Consider the following 21,901-nt stretch of genomic DNA (forward strand, 5'->3'; position numbering starts at 1 on the left):
AATTTTGTTTTGTATATAAATACGCAAACACAATAATTATAACGGAATAGCAAGTTCATATAAGAGCGACTAACGGAATTGTACAGCAAGTGTGTGTGTGTTTGCATAGGGCAGTCCTTCGCTTTTAATGCTTACAATGTTTTTACATACTCTACCCGTTCCATTGAAGTTTTACTGTGGAATGAAAAAAATTCATATTTCTGTCTGTGAGATCATAACATACACACACACATAAATATGAGAATTTGAATATAAAATGTGCTTCCAAAAATGACAAGGAGAGAGAAATACGCATACTTCCAGCTGGAAGTGCAACTGTAAATGTACTCACTCACATACATACAAACATACATAAATGTGTGAATATAAATTAATTTTCTGTGCATTTCATTAAACTCGAATATTTTGGATTACAGAAAATTCAATAAACAACAAAATAGTATATTTATAAAATGTTATCCTCTTATATGCATGTATTTGCCATATTTATGAGTCCCTAGTCCCTTATATACCCTACGCTTGCTTGTAATGCTCGAACCCCGAAATTTTTCGTTTTCCATTTCTATGGAGTCTTCTCTGGTGCCGACGCCGCCACCGTCGATGGCTGAGCAAACCGCCTCTATTACACGAGTCACAATTGCGTTTGCGGCTTACCACGAGTATACGATTGCATTTGCACCCACCACAAAAGGAGTGGGAGGAGCTGTAGCAGCAGCAGCAGCAGCAGCCACAACCTGAGCATGAAATACAAGAGGAGCCGATCACGAATCTTGCTGGCGGTATTTCGTTTTTCATGTCACCTCATTTGGCAGCCAAGCAAAAAGGAAAAAAAAAAAAACTTAAAAGAGAAAAAACAACAAGTGATAAGAAGAAGACAATCGAAATCGAAGACAGAAAACCCATTGGCCATGACCAGTGAAATTTCTGTGCACTTACCTTCACAGTATTAACCAGTTTTTATTCCATTTTATTTTTTATTATTGTTTGCCACCTGTTAATAGGGAAACCCTCACAACTGGCCATAATTGAGCACGTCGGCAGCTTTAATAGTTCTTAGCCTCTTGGGTATTAATGTCAAATTGAAAGATGATCAAACGGTACTTGAGGGTTCCCCATTGAGCGTCTGATTCCATTTTGCGGTCAGTGGGCGCTGCGTTAAAACTTTGTTTATCTATCTTCTCATAATTTATTCAATATATGTATTTGAGTACAATTTGTGTAGCGAAACTAAATCTGAAGCAATGGTAAAACACGAAACGGCAATTGCCGAGTGAAACAATAAGATAAATTGATTGCAAACTGGAATATTAACTTAAGTTAAACAAAACATGATGGCTTCTTTGCCTAGTATTTGGGCAACTCGGAGTAGCGCGGAGGCGTGGACCAGAGCACACTTGAGTTCCGCTTCAAGTGACTGGGATCGATGTTGGGGAAGATGTTCTTTAGATCTGGCGTTTGTGGCGCTACCGAGAAGAAGCTATCGATGATGTCTGTTGGGCAAAAGGTTTGCAGTATCATTCCTGCGCCGCGCACGTGAGCTGCAAGAGATTTACATTAGTATATTGACGTAATAAGGACATGATGTATTGTAGCTTACAGCGACTCCAGGTGGGCACCGGTGGCCTCTTGTAGGAGACTTTGCCCTCATCATCGGTGGAGTCATCCTCGTGCAGCATTTCGAATGTGTATTTCGATTTCGGTGGTGGCGGCATCATTTTCTTGGCCTTGGCCGACTGCAGCTGCTGCTGCAGCTTCATTTGCGCCAGCAACTCGCGTTCCTGTTCCTTGGCCTTGGCCTTCTTCAGTCGTTCGGCTTCCTCTTGTTGATTCAACTTGCGTTGCAGCTCCTCCATTTCCATGCGTTTGCGTTCCTCCAGAAGTTTTTCCTGCTGTTTCTTCAGGCGCTTCTCCTCGCGTTCCTTGGCCAGCTTAGCCATACGCTCCGCCCGCTCACGTTCCTTAGCCTCGCGCAATTGTGCCGCCTGCAAATGCTTCTGTTCCCGCTGCTTCTTACGCTCCTCGGCCAGCTGGTGCAAACCCTTGCGGAAGTCCTCACCGCTGTTCTCACGCGTTAAGGCCTTGCTGGAGCCCGAATTGGCAGACTTAAGATTTGTACCCGTTGCGGTTTTCATTAGCGTTGTGGCCTTGCAGGCACTCAATGGCGCCTTCTTGGGCTGCGCTGAATTTGTCAGAGTTGCGGTTGAGCTCTGTGTAGGAGTCAGGAAACGTCCAAGCGTTGGAGCCTGTAATTTGCCAATGACTGGCGTTGTGCTCGAGCCAGTCGCGCCCTGGTAAAGCTGAAACAAGGAGTATTATACAAAGAAGAGAGAGAAAGCTTATCTAAAAAACGTACAGCATCCCTAATGCGTCTGGAGCGTAGATTATTTTGAGCTTGGGCAGCATTCTCAAAGGCCTCCACGCGCATTTTCACGGGGCTCTGCATCAAGGGACTGAAAGAAGAGAATTATATATTATTATAATACTTGTAATTCCGTATATGACTTACTTGAACAGTTCGTGCGTGCGCGCTGGCAGCTTGATGCCCTTCAGGGATTTGGGTATGGGCTGCTCAGGAATTTTTGGTTTGGGCGCCTCCTGCAACGACTCGTCCTCGGTCAACAAGCTCGTATCCTGCGCCCCATCGGGCAAACTGTTCTCCTCACGCGCCGTCTTCATCGAGTTGTCCTTTTCGGATTCCACTTGGAACGTGGCATTGCCAGCCAGATTGTCGCCCAGACACATTGTGGCATTCGATGTGGGCATATTGATATCGAATGTGGCATTGGGCAAGGTTACAGTCTCGTTCATTACAACACCAGTTGTTGGCACTGCTGCAGTGGGCACATCTTCCACAGCATCTTCGTAGATGGAAGCTTGAGGTGGAGCAGCTGCTTGTGACTCCTGGGAGTTGCGTGTGTTGTTGCTGCCACGACGTGTACGCGATGCGATTGGCAAATTTTTGTCCAGATCGCTGAGGCGCTCCACTTTGATGGGCTTGTGGGTTTCCTTCTTTTTGCGACCCTTCTTTGTGGTTGTGGTGCTGTTTGCTGTTGTTGTTGTTGTTGACAGTATGGTTGATTCGTTTGTGAGAGTTTTTGTTGATTCCAGCGTAGTGGTTGTAGCTTCCACGTTGTCGTTGCTCATTTTTTCACGCTTGACCTTCACACGCAGATTTGTGGTAGACAACTCGTTGTCCTTTGCTTTTGACCCAACGGCGGCGGGCTCTGGTGCTTTGGCAGCCACAGATTCTTCTGTGGGAACGTTTAGCAGTTTTATTGTATGCATTTGTGATGCACGCTGCTCACTCTCTAGCTTAATCTTAACCATCTCCTCATTGCTGGGCCGACGGAGTTTTACATTTAGCGGCGGCTCTTTGAGGTTCTTCTCAGAGCGCAATTTGGCCGCTCGCTGTGGCCGTCCGCTGCTCATGCTGGTCTCAGCTACAATCGCAGCAGGCGCTGGCGGTGGCGGCATCAGCGTGCCTGTGGTATTTACCACCTCTTCTTCTTCCTCCTCTCCGGCTGCAGCCAGTAGCTGGGCGTTACCCAAGCGAGCGCTCTGTCGCTGTGGGACCTGGATATCGGGGACATCTGCGGGTGCTATTTAGTATATAAATTAGCATGGAACATTTCACTTCGATTTTAATTTCACAATTTACCATCGCCATCATCCTCAGCTAAAGACGTCAAACGCTTGGCTCGCTTCTTCGTCTGCTGCGGCGTGATAGAGCTGTTGCTGCTGTTATTGCTGGGCTTCGCTGCTGCTGCAACTTCAGTGATTTTCACATCCGCCATGGCGGAAGCTATCCCAAAGAACAACTGGTCCAACTCCTCAAAATGGGTCTGGTGAGAAAATCGAGTTCAGTATCGCTACTTGATGTAACTGTAAAATTCGCTTTGTATACCTTGCGTATTGCTTCCATTTCTATATGGAGTTTGGACACAGTTTGCATTACGCCCAGTAGGTCGTCCATTTTGTGCACACACTTTTAACAAATAGCGCAATAAATAATTAAATAACAGAACAACTTTTACTTTTTGACTGCTTTCCGTTTATTTCAAATGGCGGCAATGAGAAGCGCGTCGCCCCTACAACACAAGCGAGATATGACATGAAAAAATATCGATATGAACTAAACAACTATCGATTGATACCAAGTGGCAACTCCACGCTGCTATGGCGATATTAACAAGCACTGTTCCAGCTGTTTTCCCGCGCAAATTAATAATTTTTTATGATTTACTCAATATTTTTAGCTTATTCGATATTAAACGTGTGCTTGCAATGCTAATGAATTGTTTTCATTTAATAAATTGACATATGGATACCGGCAGTTTTGTTTATGACAAATGTGCTCGTTGCAGCTGCTCGTGTTTGCAGTGCTGTAAAACGTCAAATGACGTCTCATGCCATGACTGTTTTATGAACTGCAACCAAGCCTATGCAACTAAGTGTACCACGCAAATCTGATTAAGCCTATGGTCTTTGTGTTTATTATACATTTTGGGTGAAAATTTTGCATACGATGAGCAAATATCGAGTATATCGAATGATATACGCAGTGTTGTTAGCCAACTAGCGGGCATGCTGGCCGAACCGGTGCTGTAAAATACTCAAATACATTGTTAAAATTCGCCAGAAATTCGCAAGCCAGCGAAAATTTAGTAATAACAAGGGTAAACAAGCGATTCGCGCGCGCGTTGCGTTAACAAACAAGTAAGATGTATATATGAGAAGCCGCACGTCGTACACAGACACCACTTGTCACCAGGATTAACACCAATACAAATACAACACGCAGCAGCAGCAGCAGCAATGGGACTCGACTTTGATGTCGTGGAGTACTGCAAAGGTGTGAAATCAAAACAGTCCCAGCCGCCGTTCGCCTGTCCGGTGCGCGACTGTGATCGCAGTTATAAAACATTGGTCGGCCTCCAGGGCCATCTCACCAATTACGACCACGACAATCCACAGCCCCTGACGCCCATTCTCAAGCCTAATCGAAAAAGGGCGCGCTCTTCACGCGCGCTCCACTCAACGCCCAAAGACAACGGCAGTGGCGGCGGTGGAGGAGGTGGCGGTAATTCTGAAGGAGAAAATGGTTGCGGCAATGGTAGGAGTACTACGAATCCGGAATCTTTGGTCTCGTATAATGAGCAGGAGGGTACGGTTACCTTCAATATTGATGGCAAGAGCGTACGATTGGGTATTGATGAGCCGCTGCCACTGGTCGACGACGAGGAGTTTGCCGAGCTGGTGGAGCGTGGCTGTATACTGAATGCTGACGCGCCGCCACTGGAGGAGAATGCAGCGTGGGGACAGGTGCAGGTGCCCGTTGCGAATGTCCGTGAGATCAATGACTACAATGTGCCTGATGCGCCGCCCAGGCCCTTGGCTTACTATCGCTTCATTGAGAAGTCGGCTGAGGAGCTGGACGGCGAGATAGAATACGATGTGGACGAAGAGGATACCGCTTGGCTGGAGCATATGAACGAGCTGCGCGCCAAGCAAAATCTCAATGCTGTTAGCATTGATACCATGGAGTTGCTAATGGACCGCCTCGAAAAGGAATCTCACTTCCAGGCAGCCGCAAATGGCACGCCCACTGGCGTTGAGGTGGATGACGATGCTGTGTGCTGCATTTGCTTAGATGGCGAGTGCCAGAACACCAACGTGATACTCTTCTGCGACATGTGCAACCTGGCTGTGCATCAGGATTGCTACGGTGTGCCCTACATACCCGAAGGCCAATGGCTGTGCCGTCGTTGCCTTCAATCGCCCAGCAAGGCGGTCAACTGTGTGCTCTGTCCGAATGCGGGCGGAGCATTCAAGCAAACGGATCACGGCCAGTGGGCGCACGTGGTATGTGCATTGTGGATACCAGAGGTGCGCTTCGCCAATACCGTGTTCCTCGAGCCAATTGGTAAGCCACTCAAATACCCCACTAATTAACATAGATCTAAATGCAAATTTCTGTTTATTACCCGGCAGATTCTATTGAGACCATACCGGCTGCTCGGTGGCGCCTCACCTGCTATGTGTGCAAAGAGAAGGGTCTGGGCGCTTGCATACAGTGCCATCGCAACAGCTGCTATGCCGCCTTTCATGTCACCTGCGCCCAGCAGGCGGGCCTCTATATGACCATGGACACGGTCAAGGATGGCCACAACGATAGCTCGGTGCATGTGCAGAAGTTTGCCTACTGCCACGCCCATACCCCCGCCGACGCAAAGCTAAAGACAAATGTGCCCGACTTTGAGGATACGCGTCTAAAGATGCGCGAGGCGCGCAAAGCGCTGGCCAAGAAGCGTTCAACGGCGCCCGTGGTGCTAATACCGACAATACCGCCGGATCGTGTTCACGAGATCGCGGGCATGGTGCACATGCAGAAGAAGAAGGAATTCCTTGATCGCATCATTGCCTACTGGACGTTAAAGCGTCATTATCGCAACGGAGTGCCGCTGCTGCGCCGGCTGCAGAGCCAGGGCAACAATCATGGGGTGATTCAGCGCAACGGCATCGAAGGCTCGCCGGACACGAAGGAACTGTACCGGCAGCTCAAGTACTGGCAGTGCTTGCGTCAAGATCTGGAGCGAGCGCGTCTGCTCTGTGAGCTGGTGCGTAAGCGTGAGAAGCTCAAGGTGGCATTTGTGAAAATCTCTGAGGAGGTTGTAATGCTGCAACTGAATCCGCTTGAATCGGCGCTCAGCAAGCTGCTGGATGCGCTGGAAACGCGCGACACCATGGAGATATTCCGAGAGCCCGTAAACACCAACGAGGTGCCCGACTATATGGATATAGTCAAGCAGCCCATGGATTTGGGCACCATGCGCGCGAAGCTCAAGGATTGCCGTTACACGAAACTCGAGCAGCTGGAGGCAGACTTCGATCTGATGATACAGAATTGTCTGGCGTACAACAACAAGGATACAGTGTTCTATAGAGCTGGCATTCGGATGAGAGATCAAGCAGCGCCGCTCTTCGTGCAGCTGCGCAAGGAATTGCAGCGGGATGGCCTGCTGGAGCGTGGACAACGCATCCATGTGGACCACGTGGAGGGAGAGGTGGAGCAGGAACTAAGACAACTACTGTCGGCGCCGCCCAGCGAGGATGTGGTGCAAAAGCTGCTAATACTCGCCGACAAGTCACAGGTGCTCAAGAATCCCAGCTACCGGACGAAAAAGATCAAGCAAATCCGCCTGGAAATCAATCGAATGCGCAAAACCCTGCAAAAGGCGCGCTTTGCAGCGGTAAGTATACAATTGCACATATTCCAAGTGGATTAGTAGATTAATGGCAATTCCTTTTAGCGCTATGCATCACACGCAAACTCACAAAGCGACGATGACAACGAAGAGACGCGAGTGAAGCCCTCGAAGAAACGAATGCGCAAACGTCTTAATAGCAGCGCCATGGATTTAGATGAGTCGCAGGATGTGCCGCAGAGCCAGCAACATGATGAAGATGAGGACGACGAGGATGACTCGGATGACGACTCGATGGCGGACGATAATGTCAGCAAAGACACTGGTCATATGGTTCAAACGCCGCCCTGCAGTCCTGTCAAGAGTCTCAACAACAGCAGCTCACCCGTGGGCATCAATCGAAGGTGCGTTAGAATAGGTCGAGGTCTTTAATATTGCCTGTATATGTCTTAAAAGAAGCTCCATTTTATATTCGTGTATGATTGAATATGTCGTCGAGTCGAGCATAGTCGGTTGTCAGATTTTGAAGAGTTGCCAATTATCTATATATATATATTTATGTATAGCATAGGTAGTTTATAGTAACTATATCTCTGAGTACTGTTATTATAAATAGTGTGGGCATATATATAATCGGATAGTTATTCTATATATATAGCATTGAAAGAGTACTTCCGTAGTTATCCCAGTAGCTCTTAATAATTTGAGTTGTATAGCAGAAGCTGAGATGGAGTTCCCAAAAAGTGAGTTTTAAGTATAGGGAAAATACCGCCAAAAACGTACAATTAAGAGGGCGTACCCCAGATAAATAAGCAAAGATGGGGAGGTTTTTTGAACTGTCCAAAAAGAGAAGATAATCCGTGCGTCACAATCTAAAATTATATGAATCATAGCCGATACATTTGCGAAATTAAATTATGAGAATAACAAAATTGAGAACATGATAAATAGGTCAGAGTATAAGATTTATATTAGCTAAAAGGTATTTCCAAGTCCAAGGTATACTCTCTCGAAATAATTCACGGGCATTATTCAATTCTTATTCACTTTTCGCTTACTTTTTGCATCCTTTAGAACGGCCATTTTATTGACCCGCAAGTCGCAGGCGGCACTCAAGAGACCATCGGAGCCACTGACGACGCCTGTCAAGGAGGAGCACCACAATTCGCAGTCATTGAGCACACAGTCGACGAGCGCCAGTTCGAGTTCGACGATAACCGCAGCCACCGCCGCCTCCAGCGCAATGAATGCTTCGCTGCATGCAGCGACTGCGACGCCGACGGCCATGAGCAGCTTTGCATTGACGCCGCACAACAGCACAGCGAGTGCAGTTGGCATGGGCGTGGCAGGCTCCAGCCTCACCTCCGCAGCGCTGTCCATGAGCAACAAGCTGAACCTGAGCCTGGGTGCAGGCTTGGGCATGTCCAAGTCGCCTAAGCGGCCACCCCGTTTTCGACGTTTGCCATCGACGTCACCAAAGAAGTCACCGAACCCAGCGGCAGCAGCAGCAGCGGCGGCGGCAGCAGCAACGACGATGACGACGCCGACCACGGTTCAGTCTATACCTGCCTTAGCGTCGGCGGATCCGGCGTTGCCATTCGAGCGCATTCCAGACAGCTTTCGTGTGTACCGAGCTAACAATCAGCGGGATGTTAGCGAGAGTGACGATGCGCCCTCCCAGTCGAGCAGTCCGTGCAGCAGTTGCTCGGACTTCAGCATGTCGGGCAGCTGCTCGGACTTCGATAGCGATGAGGCCAGCGATGGCGATGCGCACAGCGACGACGGCGATTCGGATAGCACGAAGGCGCATGCGATGCGCGACGATTCGCAGGAGGACTGCACCACAGATGCCATGGACTTGCAGCACGCGAGCTTGAATAATGCGCAGGGCAATGGCAACATGGCGATTAGCAGCAGTGACAGCAGCTCCGACAGCGACGATGACGACGACGATGATGAGGAGGAGGACGATGACGAGGAGGATGAGGAGGAGCAGCAACAGCGCCAGCTGGATGCGAAAAATGCGCGAGTTACGCGCAGCACACCCACGCCATTGCAAGGGCGTGGCGGTGCCATGGCAGCCGCTCGTGGGCGTGGCAAGCGGCGCAACAATCTAAGTGAATCGACAAGCTCAACGGCAACGCCGCCGCCGCTGTTGCGCAAGGCGGGCAAACTGCGATCAGCCACGCCCAATGCGTCGCCTTTAGTGAACAGCATAAAGTCGAGAAGAAGCACCACCACAGCAACCACCGTAACGAACAACAACAAGGCCAGCAAAGCGCACCACGAACTGGAGGAGACGGCGACCGAGGTGCATGTGCGGCACAACAATAGCAACCAGAAGGCAGCGCTGGAGCCACTGCAACTGGTGTGGGCCAAATGCCGTGGCTATCCGTGGTATCCCGCACTGATCCTAGATCCCAAAACGCCGAAGGGATTCGTCTACAATGGCGTGCCATTGCCGGCCCCACCAACGGATGTGCTGGCCCTGCGCAAGAATTGTCTGGATGATGTTGTCTTTCTGGTGCTCTTCTTCGACGTGAAACGGACGTGGCAATGGCTGCCCGCCAATAAGCTGGACATCCTGGGCATCGACAAGCAGCTCGACCAGCAAAAGCTGGTGGAGTCGCGCAAGCCAGCGGAGCGCAAGGCCGTGAAGAAGGCGTATCAAGATGCGTTGCTCTATCAGAGTCAGGTTTCCGATCTAGAGGGCCAGGGTCCGGATCCCATTATGTGAAAACTGTTTGCCCAACTGCATTTAAGATGTTAAATGCGAACGTGCTCCCGCCTTACTTGCTCCAATCCGTGTATAGCTCATTATGTAGAAAGATTACTCGAAAATTGTTCAGTCCGGCTAAGGAGTTCTCGAAAATCGTTCAGCCAGGGAGCTGCCGCTTGTATTGTTAAAAAGAGATGAGAGATAAGAGAAGGCCCTCCATTAGAGTATTTCGTTCGATATTTTCTTAACTTTTTGCAACTTTATCCAATTTCTTTGCACTGCAAGTGTTTTTGTTTTTTATTTGTTTTTATTAAAGAACATGAAGAGAAGATTCAATTCTTAGTTCAATTTTATTGTAAAATATATTTCCAAATTTGAATCCTTTGCAAGATCAACAACCACAACAAAATGGAATTTATAACCTCAACACGTTTCACGAAAAATCAAATCAATGTTTAAGTTAAATAGTTTTAAGCATAAAACAAAAAAAAGGGGAAAAAAAAAAAACACAAAATAATAAAAACATAGTTAAGCTATAAATTAAAAAGCAACAACAAAAACATTGTAAAAAGAAACAGCAAACAAATTAACAAAACATTTACAAATAGCATTAAATTGTATGTGTGTGAGTGTGAGCGAGTGTGCGTGTGTGTATCTATGTATGTATGTATGGCTGTATGTGTGTTAATTAAGCGTGTTCCGTTTTTAATTTCCGTATGAACAAATATGCAAAAGTTTGATTATTATTACGTTATATTACAATGATGATGATGATGATGATGATTATTATTATTATTATTATTATTATTATTATAATTATAAATATTATAATTACGGTGTGTAATTAATGCAAATTATTAGTAGTAAGCGTGTCAAGCGTAGACAATTAAGTATTTGTAGTAGTTGCCCATAACAAGATTGAATATTGTTTAAATCTAACGGTAAAGTAAATGCAGAAAATAAATGTTTTAAACAAAAATGTAAACCTATCTACTTAAACTACTATCATATCATTGAAGCATGCTACATACTTTTGCATTAGCATAAAATAGGGTATATCTCGGCAACAGCTAGAATGGATCACCATATTATGTAGCTGCCTATATGAACTGGAGTCTCAGTTGAGATATTTTAATGAAACACACAGTAAAAAGTCTTTTTTTTTCTGCTCAAGCTCCCCTCGTTCCGCAGCACAGTTCTAGAGTCATTGGCACAGTTTGAGAGTCACAGGTCGTACGCGTCACAACAAATGAATTTAATCCAATTAAATTGTCGAATAACGCAAAAAAATAACACAAACAAACAAAACGTAACAAAGAAACAGACTCCGACGTATTGTAATGAGCGACGATCTGAAACAGTTGACAGATTGGACAGGTGGTGCGAAAGTCGCAGTTAAAAGCGTAAATACACAAGTGCGACACCTAATAAACATGTTTAATCAGTCTTCCAAAATTGTAAAGAAACGCGTCATTATTTACGCGCTTAGGTGGACAAATTATTAAGGTGCATTCATGGAGGTGACTCGACTCGAGTGCGACTTTAAGCAGCTGATTGATGGGGCAACAGGTGAGCGTCTTCCCCCATAGACATAGACAACTCAATTCAATGCGAAACTCATAGAACGCCCCAAAATCCATCCAAGCGCCGCTTGGCCTTAATAACTAATGCAAATTAATTTAGCGACTGTCTGCGATTGAAGTGTATTTATGTGGCCGTTAACTGCACTGAGCGAAACTGGAATGACTTTGTAAAAAAGTTTAAGTTTATTTAATGAGATAAAATTTAAATTTTAATATCAGGTAATTGTTTTTTTTTTTTTTAATTATTTGGATTATTTATGATTTATTATTATTGTTATTGTTATTAACAATATAATAAATATATTTATGAATTAAAATATTGGCATTTTGGTTGTCATTATTATTACAATTTAAATTTTCCATTTTTTATTTATGATATTTTTTAATAATAATTGTTATTAATATATTATGTCATTATCAAATATTATTACTTTTATAAAAATTAAGAAAAAATAAATTAATAAAAATAAAAATTATTTGTATTATCATTGTGACTATTCATAATAACAATCATTATCATTATCATCATCATCATCATCAACATCAACACAAATAACACACACAGAGAAACACATTTTTCTCTCAGTGCAGTTATAAGCTGCACTTGAGAACTGCTCAGCGCTCGACGTTGCGTCGTGTAGGTCACTGTGCGTTGGCGCTCTAATTGATGTATTTATTTAGTAATTGCTTGTACGGCCGAGCATGAAACGGAACTGCGTAGAGCAAGGCGTCTGGCCAAGAGCCAGTGGCCAGTGGCCAATGGCCAAGTGGAGCCGGACGAAGTGCGCGCAATTGGAGCACGCTTCAATGTTGTTTGTCTGGTGGCGGGGGAACTTCCCCATGGGTCAGTATGAAACTCGTTTTCTTGTCAAATTTCAACGGATTTCGGCAAATGACGTAAATGCTACCATGGCGGCGGCTCAGCACTAACAAAGCATTTTTATCGAACGTATATAAAAAGAATATTTTGTACATGAAAATAAATGGCCTTGGCGCTGAAGCTTTGTTTTTAAAATAACCAACAATTTTATTTTTAAAATTAAAGCAATGCAAAAACCAAAGCCCCAAAATGTCCAATTGCCCAACATTCCGCAGCATATGAAACAAAATGCCACAATTATGATCAAAACACAAAATGTGGCTAACAAAATTTGTTGCCGCTTCATTATTTAGCAACATTTAGTTAAAGTAAAATCCTAACTAAGGAGCTTAGGGAAAAAAATAAATTGCTGGGTTTTTTGGCCAACAAATTAATTTAGAAAAAAAACCACAAACATTTTTGCTGACTCTTTTTTTTTTACCATTCACAAAAATTCATTGAGGCCAGTGGCTGATACCCTGCTTAATTTTGAAGGGGTTTGGAGTGGATGAAATGAGAATATTTAAACTACCATTTAATTTTTAATTTAAAATAGGGTATACCAGGTTTACACATTAAGCATTAGCAATATATAGATGTAAGCGCTTGATTTAATAAGCATTGATAATGAAATATAGAAAGCTTTAACAGCTATGCATAGTATACATATTTATATAATATATATTTACTCAACTAATTGCAGGGTATTTAGCGCTCAAGTACACACATTTGTTTGCTTTCATTGAGCTCAAACAGCGTTGACTGATTCGGGGGTCAGAGGGGGCATGAAATTTTTCAATTAATTTGCACGCAGCTGCAGTGCCGAAAGTTCCGCACTATGACGTCTGGCTGCTAACTGGAACTTGGAGCTTGGAACTGGGTCTGACTCTCGACTCATTTGAGTATGGGTTTTTTTTGTTTCACACACACACACATACATATGTATATCCATACTAAATATGCATAAATTTATGCGTAATCGCTAATACCAAATAACTAAAGGCTTAAGCCGCGTCGCACGTGAGCCGCAGAGCGTGGCTCGCTTTTGATGATTTTTTTTTTTTTTTGCGGCATGGTTCAAGTGCGTTTATTGGCCATTAGCTTTTGCCTTGTCATGAAATTCGGCTGAAAGCAAAAACAAAATAAAATTTCCATAAATCGCTGGCTGTGCTTTAAGGATTTGTTATTGCTGTCAAGGTTCGGTGACAGCAACAGGAAAAACATCTTAAAAAGCTGCAAAGTTATGGCGTGGTTTCATTTTGATTTATGTATGTATGTATGCTTGTATGTGCGGAGCAGACATCTTAATGAATGCTAATTAAATGGTAATTAACACCGGTAGCCGGTAGCACACGTCGTACAGCGCACACACATTGAGAATTAGCCTGGCTAATCGAATGGTATATATTTTTGTTTGATAAGATAAGGCGCAACGTGCATGAAGTAGAGTAACCGTTGTTCTAATTAAATGGGACGTGCCTCCGTTTCCATTTCGCATCCATTTAAGTTCGTTTGAAGCGCGTGGACAACAAAATAATTAAAATAAATTGCGAGAGTGACGCAAGTAGCCAAAAAGCCATAAAAACAGACGAAAATATTAAATTGATGAAAGTCTGTTCCAGGTCCAGAAATTCTCTGGCGAGCATGTGACGTCGCAGTCGACGTAGACGCCAATATCGCTGCCGCTGCCGCTGCCGCTGTCGCAGCGTGACTGTGGTCAGTTCATATGAAATCTATAGCTATAAATAAAATCTTTATACTTGGCAACAAGCTCTTGCCAAATGTCTTACGAAATCGGCCTTCTGTGTGAAAGTTGCCAAACAAATGAATAAACCAACTTCCGTGAAAATCTTAAATAATTGCCCATATTCATAAAGAGTCAGAGCTACTATGGAGGTATCACAATTCGCCTGCCTTGTGATCTGTTTCACTGCCAAGTGCTAAGATTGACAATACGTGATTAAAGCCATGTGTGCCAAGAATGTGATGAATGCCATGTGATGCGCAGGTGAGCCCGGGTTGGCTCCATGTGGTGTTTCATCAACTGCTCTAGATGCCAGGCTAGGTGTGGCTTGCAGAGTTTGATGTGGCCTATATAGTATATTTTATTCATATTTCTTATGCTCTCAGTCGGCTCCATAAATTCCGTTTGTCCTCTTTGACCTCTGCAGCTGCAGAGAATTGGATTTGCTGCTGGATGATGAAGTGAATTAATATTAGTATTTTATTTTGTTTTTATTTAGCTACACGCTTTTGTGGAATTTGTGTATTCTATAAATTTAAATATATTTTTTTTCTATTTCTTCTTTTTTTTATTTTTTTATTTTTTTTTATATTTTATATTAATAATAAAATATTTTTTGCTAATTTACTAATTGATAAATATTAATATTTTACATGTTGTATTACTTTAATTATTTAATTTACTTATTTTATTCTATATTATTTTTATTGCATTGCTTAAGTGTATATAAATTTTTTTATTTCTGCGTTATTTTCCATCATTTAATTATTAATTTCTTATTCGATGATTAATTGCTTTTATATTTTGTTTTGGTTTTTAATTTGATTTGTTTAATATTTAATTATTTTGTTTTATTTATTTTTGTAATTATTATTGTTTAATAAAGTTTTATTGGTCGTTGATTAACTAATTTAATTTGCAATGTCTGGGAAGAAAATGTTTCTAGAAAATATTCAAACAAATAATAAGTGGGATACAATTTTTGAGATCTAATTTCAAAATAAACAAATATTGGAAAATTTTGTTTGTTGTTTGTCTCATTTCTTTCTCTCATTTATTAAAACAAATCACGTTTCATTTAAACGTTTTCACAGAAATTGATAACAATGTTTTACGTCCATTTGAGCTTAGAATTAATTGTGCAAATATTTATTAAATGTCAATAATAATTAGTATCATTTTTACGTAAACTTATTTATTTTGAGATTTGAGTAACAATTTAATATAAATTTTTATTTAAACATTTTTTTTAACGCTTTTTTCTTTAATTGTGCGTGTTAGTTTATTTTTCTGTGAAACTAATTTTATGGAACTATATTCCGCCGCTTATTTTCTACATATACATATATGTATATAGACACACGCAGGTGCTTAAATTCGCACCTAACACATGTTCATCTATCTCTATCTCCACTCTAATTAAATATTTATATTATATATTGTATATATTTATGATATTTCCGACAATAACAAAGCGAGCCTCCTTAAATGTTAATACAAAATTAAATATAATAATTATTGCACATCAGTATTGCAGTTCACAGCAGCTGTCAACGACAGCCGAATGAAAAAAATAATTAAAATTTTATATCAATTAAGAGCCACAAAAATTTCCAATTGATTTTCACATTCCTGAGGCCGGCGAATAATTTAATTTGCATAATTTATTTTATGGCACCCTTGGCGACTTTCCTTGCATATTGTATGTATATACACATATATATAGCACTGTTTTATGTACTCAATGTATGTATATAAGTCTGTGAATTGCCCATATAACGGCGCCGATTCGTATTTAATATAAAATGCCGCAACCGAGATGCTCTGAACCGGTTAAGCCCTGTCAATGTGCCCCCTTAGATGGGGAACGGGTCGTCTTGCAGGCGCGTCTGGCCGGCGACTGTACAACAGTTGCGTCTATAAATAAGTGCACGCCATATTTGGGCCTCAACTGGCCAGCTCTCTTCATCAATTGATATCTTGACAAATGACAGACGCTCTTAATAATAATGGCCGAAAGTCGTCTACAAGGCCCGAGCTATGCTCTGGCTATTTGATAAATCGAACTGGGGGATTGAGCATGCAACTGTAGCTCAGTGTTTGCAGCTGCAGCTGCCCTTTGCTGGGCTTAATTTATGCATTGGGCCATAACATGCAACACAGGCAGGCCTTGCTACTAAAAATACACATCAGCTGACCTTGGGGCAGCGGCTGGTGAATGGAACGGGCCAGCATAACGGAAGAAGAACCAACAGGACTGACAGCCAAGACTCGCCTCAATTAACTGTTCGAGAACAGACAGCGAGACAGACAAACCGACTGGCTGACAAACTGAGAAGCGAGATCAGATACCTTAGACCGGAGATGCGATATCTGCGTGCCGATTCACTGGACCTGGGGTAACAAAATATTTATTGGCATATCCTCATGCCAACCAAACGGGTTAGCCCAAGGACAAGGCAGCGAACTTGCGCCCTTGCGGTTCTTAGCCTTTAGACTATAAAAGGCAACGGTTGCGGCACCGAAAGCCAACAGTCTCCCAGCTAAAGTCGTCGAAGTTGTAGTGAAGTTTTGTGTTTTTTTGTTGTCGTTGCTCAAGTAAAAAAAACCCAAAAGTCCTACTAGTCCTAGACCCATTCCATTCCCAACGAGGATCCACCAAGATGCGTCTGCTGCTGCTCAGCCTGCTGGCATTGGGTGCGCATGCGCACTCCATTGGCTATCGCACCAATCTGCTGGCCTATGCGCCGGCACGCGGCGAATTCCCTGTGCAGAGCGAAATTGTGCAAGGCTATACGCGCTATCTGGACAGCAATGGAGCCGAGCGTCTGATTGCCTTCAACTATCCGGAGCCTCTGTACGGCATACGCACCGTGGCCCAGCCCGACAATAATTTTGTGCGCACCTCGGCTAAAGTGGAACCACAACAGCAGCAGCAGCAGCATTTGGCCCTATTCCGTGCCTGGTGTGAACAGCGCTATAATGCCCTGCGCCTGGAGCTGGAGCGCTTGCGCGCCGAGGGCAAGCAGCCAACGGCCAACATCCTTTCGCAATATGAGCCACTGGAGCAGATCATCAAGATGAATGCCTTTGAAGCGGTGCCCGGCCTGAGTCCCGAGCTGCAGCGTGTGCGCGACGAGCAAATGCGCATTTGGAACGAGGCGCGCCTGAAGGTGATCAATGCTGAGGCAGCGCTGCCACAGCAGTCTTACGTCAAGCAGAGCATCTTTACCGCCCAGCCGCAGCAGCAGTCCCAAGTGGTGCCCTTTGCAAAGAACGAACAGCCCTTGGTCAAGCAGTATGCCTTCACGTCACAGACCAATGCTGCCCTGGAATCGCCCAAGCCCGTGCAGGAAACTGAGGAAGTGAAGCGCGCACGCGAGGAACATCTGAGGCGCTATAACGAGGCACTGCAGCAGCAGCAGCAGAAGCAGACACAGGAGTCGCTGGAGTCGCAGCCACAGCCTATTCAGCAGCAGGAACAGCTTGTGAAAACTATTCCGATTCCAACTGAGCAGCAGCAGCAACAGCAGGCCATCGAGGATACGCCTGAAGTGCAGCGCGCTCGCGAGGAACATTTCAAGCTATACAAGGAAGCCCTACTGCGTCAAGCGACGGAGGCACAGGCTCAGCCCCAGCCCCAGGCTCAGCCAGATGCCCAGCCACAGCCCCAGCAGCCATCCTATGCACCTCTGCCCACATCAGCACCCCAATCCGGCGTAAAGACCTACGATGCCAGCAGCTCTGGAGCATACGTGTCCGCCCAGACCCCAGCACAGAACCTGCAGCCCGACAACTTTAACCAAGTCAAGGTGAAATCCGAGGACAGCATCCGCTACGATGAGCGTGAGCAGGCCGCACAGCTGGAGCAGGAGCGTCAAGAGGAGATTCGTCTCATGGAGCTGGAGCGTCAGCGCGAGGAGAAACGTCTGATGGAGGAACGTCGCATGCTTGAAGCTGAGCGCATTGCCCTGGAACAGCAGGAGAAGCAGCGCATGGAAGCTGAGCGCCTAGAGGAGGAGCAGCGCCAGCAGGCCGAGCAGCAGCAGCTGAAGGCAGCATCTGCTGAAGGCAGCTATCAGTATGCCAAGCCCCAGGCAGCTCAGGCCGCTCAACCCGCTCAGCCCGCTCAGCCACAGACAATAGCACAGCAGCAACAGGTGCAGAACGGTTTCTTTTTGCGCATTCAGTCTGGAGTACCCAGTCAGATTAGTGCACCCAGTAAGCCCAGCTCTGAAGCTTATATCCTGGCCGAGCATAATCCCTTCCTGGTGCGCTATGTCCCGCAGCCCCAAAAGGCGCAGCAATTCCTGCAGACCTTCAGCGCCACCCCAGCAGCCACGATCAAGACTGCAGGCAGCGGCGCCAGCTCCAGTTCCATCTCCAGTTCCAGCTCTAGCTACATCTCAAATTCCAGCCCGGCCAGCTCTACCTATAGCTCGGGCTCGTCAACAAGTGCCTTGAAGAGCTCAACGGGCCTCAGCGAATGGGAACAGGCCACGCGCGATCATTTCAAAGCCCATGAAATCGCCTTGGAGCAGCTGCGTCTGGCCAATCTAAAGGATGCCAATCAGATACCCTGCACTCATTAAATACGATACACGCACACACACACGCGCATATACAACGACATCCACATCGAAATGGACATCGACATCGACACGCTTTGATATTTGTTTTATTTTTTTGCACAATTCATCAAAATTCAGATCCAATTTGTATGCATTCCACTTACTTAGACTTAAAATACTCGCACTCATTCACATTCACATTCACATACACATACAGATATACTCATATATTCGTACGCATACTCGATCACCTGTAGCGTTAAGCGATTCACTTAGACTCGTAAGTTTTCTTTAATGCATTCAGTTGAGAAACAACGCAAAAATCAAAGTAAATTCACATTTGTATTTTGAGTTGGTGTTTTCTTATTTTTTGCTTACTTATATTTATTATGTATTTTAGTTGGGTCAATCGGCTTTCTGACTGCACTCGGCTCGCAGAAGTTGAAAGAGAGTGGATGGGGGAAGTCGAAAATCGAATCGAAACGAAAACATGTAGAAAACAGAAGAAGAACAATCATGGAATAAGGTATTACCGAAAAGATCAGTAAAAAAATAGATTACAAAATAGGGAGATTAGAGATTACAAACTTAGAGAGCTAAAAGTGATTGAACTTTAGGTTAAATATTTTGATATATGTATTTTGCATATACATATTATTTGATCATATATGAAGTTCTTACGAGGAAAGTAATCAAGCGTTTCTTTTGAAAAATATATGCACATACATATACAATATATATATGACCTAAGGATTATACAAAAAACAATATAGAGAGATCTAGTATATCTAGTTGCAACTTAATTCGCTTTCCAGCTCTTATACCATTTATACCAACTATCTATATGTCCATCTATTTTTATATCTAACTATACATGTATTCATCATATTCATTACAATGGAACTTTTATTTTGAGTTTTTGCATTTAAATTTGATATTCCAATTTAAATTGATTTTTTAAGAACATAATTAATCGAAAATAATATCCTGCTTAAAATTGAAATATATATTCGTGTACATGCAGGGGATTTTGTTCAGTTTCCAAGTAAGAAGCACTAAATAGTCTCCAGATGGCATAGGCAATTTATAGTTCGAAATGTCCCAGTACATGTCCTTAACATATTGCATGCCCTGCATTAGATGCATAGATAGATCATATGATCAGGGAGCTATACCGTTCGTCTCTTACTCACCGAAAGGGGACACGAATGGTTTATGTTTGTGAAGGGCTTGATGGCGTCATACAATATTTTGAACACTGGATGATTAGGTTTGCGTAAGTAGCCACAGAAGTCGATATCATATTCCCCTAACCAGGGCTTGTAGCCATTTCCCCATACTTTCGTTTGCCAATGGACCTCTAGTTGTTTGGCTGCCTTCAGAAAATTAACCGCAATGTTTAGGATGGTTTTGTTGCGGCTAATCGCACGAAGGCGGCACTGATCGATGGTGGTCAAGCTTGGTTCAAGAGATCCACATTTAACATTTGTAAACTTCACACTGGCCTTTGTCTGAAAAATAGAGATCAAAGACGATTGCAAAGCAGCTGGATTCAATTTTAATTACGTAAACATTTTCGATTAGAAGAGAATACAAAAGTATTATTGAAACTTTCCACTTTGGTGTCATCGTTCCAGTGGTACTGATTTGACTGAGTAATCCATAGAAATACAATCGATTTAAATAATATCAAAGTCAATTGAAATTATAGAAATAATACTAGTTATTATTTTTTTTTTTTGCAATAATTATTATTTTAATGGCTCAATTCGCTAGTGTATATACTAAATACAAATATGTCAATAAATTAAATATACAATATATATATGAGTTAAGAATTATACAAAAAAAAAAAAAAAAAAAAAAAAAACATCATAGAGTGAGCTCTTATACCATTCATCTATTCTTACAACTATCTATATTTCCATCTATTTATCTATCTAACTATTGTATTCATCATATTAAATATCTCTCACTTCATGCCATGCAAGTGCATTGAAGCTTCGACAATTTGAGTTTAGCTCCGAAACTTTCCGAATTGTTTCCTCTTATCATATTTGGCCGCAGACAAAGGAAGTTGCCCCAATGAACAGTTATAGAACGTTCTGATGCAAATTTTTTGCTGTTGGAATTGATTGTGTCGCCAGTTTGGCGGAGCGCACGAATCGCATTAAAAATGCGCATACGGCGGAGCCAACTTGAGGCGTAACTGGAGCAGCCAGCAGATGTATCTCATATGCAATTGAGATGGGAAAGATCCGTTAGATGCGCGGCACTTGCCGTACTGTGCGGGGCAGGTAAACTGAAGTCCGTGAGGTGCATAAATTTCGTATGCTTATGCGACAATCACACGGCAACAGTAACGGAGACAAAGAGAGAGATAGAGTGGGAGAGGGAGAAACAGCGACATCGACACCTACAAAATCGTAGCAATTAGCATATAGACCAGACGAGCTGACAGCCTAGCTATTAACTGACCTAGCGTAACGTAGCGGTGGAACGGTAAAAAATAACCGTTGGACTATCATTTACTGTGCGATAGGCATCTGGGCGATTACGTGGCGTATGAGTAATGTACGTATGAGTAATGTGTGTAATTGGCAATCGCACTGAGATGGGCGAATCAGTTCTGGCCATATATGGCCATGGCCACATCCGCCAAGAAGCTGCAGCCACTGACAACAGTGAAAAGCGAGCAGCAAATCTTATCAGACATTAGAAAATGCCCATTTCCTCTACAACTGATGAGACACCGAGACACGAGACACGAGACATGAGAGCAAAGTACGCGTCAAGCATGATTCACGCTTTCAAATACGAATTTCAAATTCAACTCAGTTTAAAGACGAGCGCGCAATATTGCAGCAGTTGTACAAAAAGCTAATCAACTGACAAATTAATTGCTAATCGCTAAACTCAAATGGCTGATGCAAGAGGCCAGCGACTAAATCATTGTCAGGCGTCTGCCCTAAATTGGGTTTATGCCTGATAAGTTGGCCTTCGTACCATATTCCTAATTTATGTACATATGTATGTAGGTATGTATACATATACATATATGGCTTGTCTAATGCGCAGTTACAATTCAGTTGTGGAGTAATTACGTGTAGACCTCTATGTATATATCGTATCAGCATTGATTTGGATATGAAATGCGCTGACATTTGAAAAAAATAATCTAAAATATTAATAGGTTTTTTAGAAAATTTATAATGGCCAG

General features: G+C 43.6%; 4 protein-coding genes across 5 annotated transcripts; 2 read left to right on the plus strand and 2 right to left on the minus strand.

Moving 5' to 3' along the window:
- Positions 1-1,162: 1,162 nt before the first annotated feature.
- Positions 1,163-4,111, minus strand: LOC6578732 (inner centromere protein). 2 transcript variants are annotated; one of them, XM_032729768.2, is made up of 6 exons: positions 3,905-4,111; positions 3,659-3,842; positions 2,507-3,599; positions 2,354-2,450; positions 1,598-2,288; positions 1,163-1,538 (listed from the first exon to the last, which is right to left on the minus strand). In XM_032729768.2, the coding sequence occupies exons 1-6, from the start codon at positions 3,971-3,973 to the stop codon at positions 1,345-1,347; spliced, it is 2,328 nt and encodes a 775-aa protein (XP_032585659.1). In that variant the 5' UTR covers positions 3,974-4,111; the 3' UTR covers positions 1,163-1,344. The 2 variants fall into 2 exon arrangements, with proteins under 2 accessions (XP_032585659.1, XP_002004640.1); XM_002004604.4 differs by having other exon boundaries at positions 1,598-2,297.
- Positions 4,112-4,568: 457 nt separating this feature from the next.
- Positions 4,569-10,417, plus strand: LOC6578733 (bromodomain-containing protein 1). The gene is made up of 4 exons (XM_002004605.4): positions 4,569-5,923; positions 5,992-7,250; positions 7,311-7,609; positions 8,280-10,417. The coding sequence occupies exons 1-4, from the start codon at positions 4,816-4,818 to the stop codon at positions 9,940-9,942; spliced, it is 4,329 nt and encodes a 1,442-aa protein (XP_002004641.1). The 5' UTR covers positions 4,569-4,815; the 3' UTR covers positions 9,943-10,417.
- Positions 10,418-16,668: 6,251 nt separating this feature from the next.
- On the plus strand, positions 16,669-19,032 carry LOC6578734 (putative mediator of RNA polymerase II transcription subunit 26). Its single transcript, XM_032729769.2, has one exon. The coding sequence runs from the start codon at positions 16,774-16,776 to the stop codon at positions 18,700-18,702; it is 1,929 nt and encodes a 642-aa protein (XP_032585660.1). The 5' UTR covers positions 16,669-16,773; the 3' UTR covers positions 18,703-19,032.
- A 537-nt stretch (positions 19,033-19,569) lies between these two features.
- On the minus strand, positions 19,570-20,333 carry LOC26527263. The gene is made up of 3 exons (XM_015163299.3): positions 20,248-20,333; positions 19,875-20,192; positions 19,570-19,812 (listed from the first exon to the last, which is right to left on the minus strand). The coding sequence occupies exons 1-3, from the start codon at positions 20,308-20,310 to the stop codon at positions 19,651-19,653; spliced, it is 543 nt and encodes a 180-aa protein (XP_015018785.1). The 5' UTR covers positions 20,311-20,333; the 3' UTR covers positions 19,570-19,650.
- Between the last annotated feature and the right edge of the window lie 1,568 nt (positions 20,334-21,901).

The sequence above is a fragment of the Drosophila mojavensis genome, unplaced genomic scaffold (assembly GCF_018153725.1).
Source record: "Drosophila mojavensis isolate 15081-1352.22 unplaced genomic scaffold, ASM1815372v1 contig_80, whole genome shotgun sequence".
Classification (NCBI taxonomy): Eukaryota; Metazoa; Arthropoda; class Insecta; order Diptera; family Drosophilidae; genus Drosophila; species Drosophila mojavensis.